This window comes from Cebidichthys violaceus, unplaced genomic scaffold, assembly GCF_023349555.1.
Source record: "Cebidichthys violaceus isolate CVI_PGR_0920_01 unplaced genomic scaffold, fCebVio1.0.p SCAF_142, whole genome shotgun sequence".
In the NCBI taxonomy this organism is placed as follows: Eukaryota; Metazoa; Chordata; class Actinopteri; order Perciformes; family Stichaeidae; genus Cebidichthys; species Cebidichthys violaceus.
In genome coordinates, this window is record NW_027176310.1 from 259,164 (window position 1) to 262,500 (window position 3,337).

Here is a 3,337-nt window from a genome sequence, read left to right on the forward strand (position 1 = left end):
TCAACACATGACACGCTGATCAGTCAATAATTATTCATCATGACGTGATTGGTTGGACTGACTCCTGTCATAGTTATCATATTGATCCATCAACCATTAAGTAAATTCAAGTCTGGTAAATGATGAATGAGTCGTCGACGTTAAATAAAACGTAATGTTAATTTATTGCCTCATTTCTCCAACTTGGATTCTTTCTCTACTGTTTTTTAAATGTTAGAGTCCAAATTCACCCGTTGATATTTCTGTTCTTGACTTGTTTACCTGTTGCCATGGTGAGTCTTGGTATCGAAGCTCCATTGATGATGGATATTTATTACAGTGTCTCTTCTCTCTTGTCTCCAACAGGTTTATTGTTACCCAGCCATGGATCCAGGTCTCACCATCGTCCTTCTGGGAAACTCAGGAGTTGGTAAAAGTGCTTCAGGAAACACCATCCTGGGACGACCAGCATTTGAGTCAAGACAAGCCTTCAGCTCGGTGACAACACAAATCTCTGAGGCCACTGAAACTGTGTTTGAGAAACAGATCTCAGTGATCGACACTCCAGGAATATTAGGATCTGAGAGGGAGATTCAGACATGGTGTCAGGACCTCCTGAAGTCCTCCAGACCTTGTTTGTTCCTGGTGGTGTTCAGTGTGGGACGGTTCACCAAAGAGCAAGGGAAGGTCCTGATGGCAGTTAACAGAGTCCTCGGGCCTCAGGAGTTTAAAAAGTGTTACCTGCTCTTCACAGGTGGCGATTCTTTAAAGGACAGGTCTTTGGAAGACTTTATCTTTGAAGATCAAGAAACAAAATCACACGTTGCATCATTTTCAGGGAACTATCATGTGTTCAACAATGAAAATGGAAAACGGGAACAAGTCAGAGAGCTGCTGATGAAGTCAGACCACCTCAGACCTGATTCAACAGATATCATCTTAAATTATTTTCACACATTTGTCTTTAGCCACAGCCAAGTCAAGCTACAAAGTCATTCTCTTTGTAGTCTTTTTGAACCCGAGAGAGCTTGTCGAGTAACGTTATGGCAATGAACTGCATTTGGGTGACCATAAACATCCACAACACGATTTTCTAGCAACTGCGGCCTCGATAGCTTCATCGTACTTTTTTGGTGACTTTTTTGGTGATTCATTGTTACATTTGTGTTTAATTTAAGTACACTTAACTGAAAAAATGTTTTAGCTCCTCCAAGAACCGGCACCTAAATGTGGTGGAGGGGTTTGGGTGCCTCTTTGACACTGTGTTGTTGGGGGCAGTAGCTCCTGGTCTCCCAAGGCAAAGTGCTCCAAGGGGAGGGGCTAGAAGTGTGATTCATCAACCCTAGATGAAATGGCCATAAAAGAGCTGCAACACCTTACCTGGAACAGGGAAAACAAGGCTCCCTCCTGGAGCTAGACCTGGGGGGGAAGCCCTTGACACATGGATCTGGTTGGGCACAAACCAAAAGATCCACTTGGTGCCACTGCCCTCTGGGTCCACCACCTACAGGGATAGGCTTTGGGGTCAGGTGCATTGCCAGCCAGGCGGTAAGTGGGGACCTAGGTGTGCTGACCGCTGTCATCACAGAGTGGCTCTCAGGATGTGGAACGTCACCTCTCTGGCTATATTTGGATATAGTTGGGCTCACTCTTTCCCATTATGCAATGCTAACAGGAAGTCTCTAACAGCAGTTTTAAGTATCCGGCCTCCTTAAAGTCTCTTGGTGGAGCCCTGGAATGTGTACTGCTTATAGACTATAGTGTAGCTGGAGTACTTCAACAATCTCTTGGGCAACGAGGGAGAAACCGGGAGGAATGACCTGCCTGATCTGAACCAGAGTGGTTCTTTGTTATTAGACTTCTGAGCTAGTCATGGATTGGACATAACAAACACCATGTTCCAGCATAGGGCAGTTCATAAGTGTACTTCGTACAAGAAAACCCTCGGCCAAAGTTCTATGATCAACTTTGTGGTCATCTCATGAGATCTGCGGCTGTATGTTTTTGACACTCGGGCGAAGAGAGGAGCAAAGCTGTCAACTGATCACCATCTGGTGGTGAGTTGGATCAGATTGTGGGGAGGCTGCTGGACAGACCTGGTAAACCCAAACGTGTAGTGAGGGTGAACTGGGAACGTTGGGCTGAGGCCCCTGTCCGCGAGATATAAGATCCCACCTCTCGAAGAAGAAGGCAGAGTTTTAAGATTTAGGGAAATACTCACCCAGAGGTCACTGAGGTAATTAAGAAGCTCCTCAGCAGCAATGTGCCAGAGTGGATGAGATTTGTCCTAAAATGCTGAAGGACATAGTCAGGCTGTCTTGGCTGACATTCCTCTTCAGTAGCATGGGTGTCGGGGGCACTGTCTGTGAAGAGGCAGACCTGGGTGGTGGTTCCCATTTTTAAAAATGTTCTAAGGTGCTGGAAAGGAGGCTCTGACCAATTGTTGAGCAACAGATCCATGAGAGAAATGGGATTCTGTTCTGGTTGTGAAACAGTGGACCAGTTCTTTACCCTTGAAATGGCAGTTGCAGGTTTGCCCATTGAGTTCACATGTATTTTGTAGACTTTGAGAAAGTTACGGGTTACAACTAGGAGCTATCCGGTCCTTGTGTTTTGGAGTGAGAGCTGTGTCCGTATTCTTGGCAGGAAGTCAAACGTTTCCAGTGGCCTCCATCAGGGTTGACACTTCTCACGACAGAAAAGGGGTTTGGGGGAACTCCGAAATGCATTTCTGTGTTTGTGGTTGTGGTTATGTTGGCTCCTTCAGACCTTGACCTTCAGTAGCACTGGGGCTGTTTTTAGAGAAAGTGAAAAGGTCGGGATGAGAGTTAGAAGTCTGAGGTCATGGTTCTGCACCAGAAAACTGGGAATTGCTCCCTCTGGAGTGAGTCAAGGAGTTCAAGAATCTCAGTATCTTGTTCACCAGTGAGGGTAAAACGGAGCATCAGATCAACAGGCAGATTGGTGCCAGCCTAGTACTGGACCAATATAGTTCAGAGCATGTTGATGTGGTTCAACATCTGATCAGGATCCTCCTGGACGACCTCTCTTTACAAGTTTCCCAGGTATTTAACCTCATTTAACCGTCTGTCAATGGGACCGGCGCCAGAAAAGAGGCAGAAAATGTATAGAAAGACGTTTGTTAGCATGGACTTATTAAAAACTGCTGGTGTTTCAGCATCTGGACACTCACTGTGTTTTCTTTCTTCCAGCTAATGCTTTCAGAGAAAGAAGGGTCGTTCTGCTCGGTCTACCTGGAGGAGGAAGGAGTTCATCAGGCAACACCATCTTGGGATCAGATCAGTTCAAATCAGGCTGTGGCTTTGATTCAGTCAGTACTGAGACTGTTTCTCAGTCA

The 3,337-nt window shown here is 45.8% G+C and overlaps 1 protein-coding gene across 1 annotated transcript in view; it reads left to right on the plus strand.

Moving 5' to 3' along the window:
• Positions 1–363: 363 nt before the first annotated feature.
• The window catches only part of LOC137871499 (GTPase IMAP family member 1-like), a 4,655-nt gene continuing 1,681 nt past the window's right edge, over positions 364–3,337 (plus strand). The window contains exons 1-3 of the mRNA XM_068709328.1: positions 364–733; positions 1,020–1,112; positions 3,192–3,337. The exon at positions 3,192–3,337 is cut by the window's right edge and continues 1,681 nt beyond it. Coding sequence (XP_068565429.1) covers positions 364–733; positions 1,020–1,112; positions 3,192–3,337 — 609 coding nt within the window. The remainder of the gene's footprint in view (positions 734–1,019; positions 1,113–3,191) is intronic.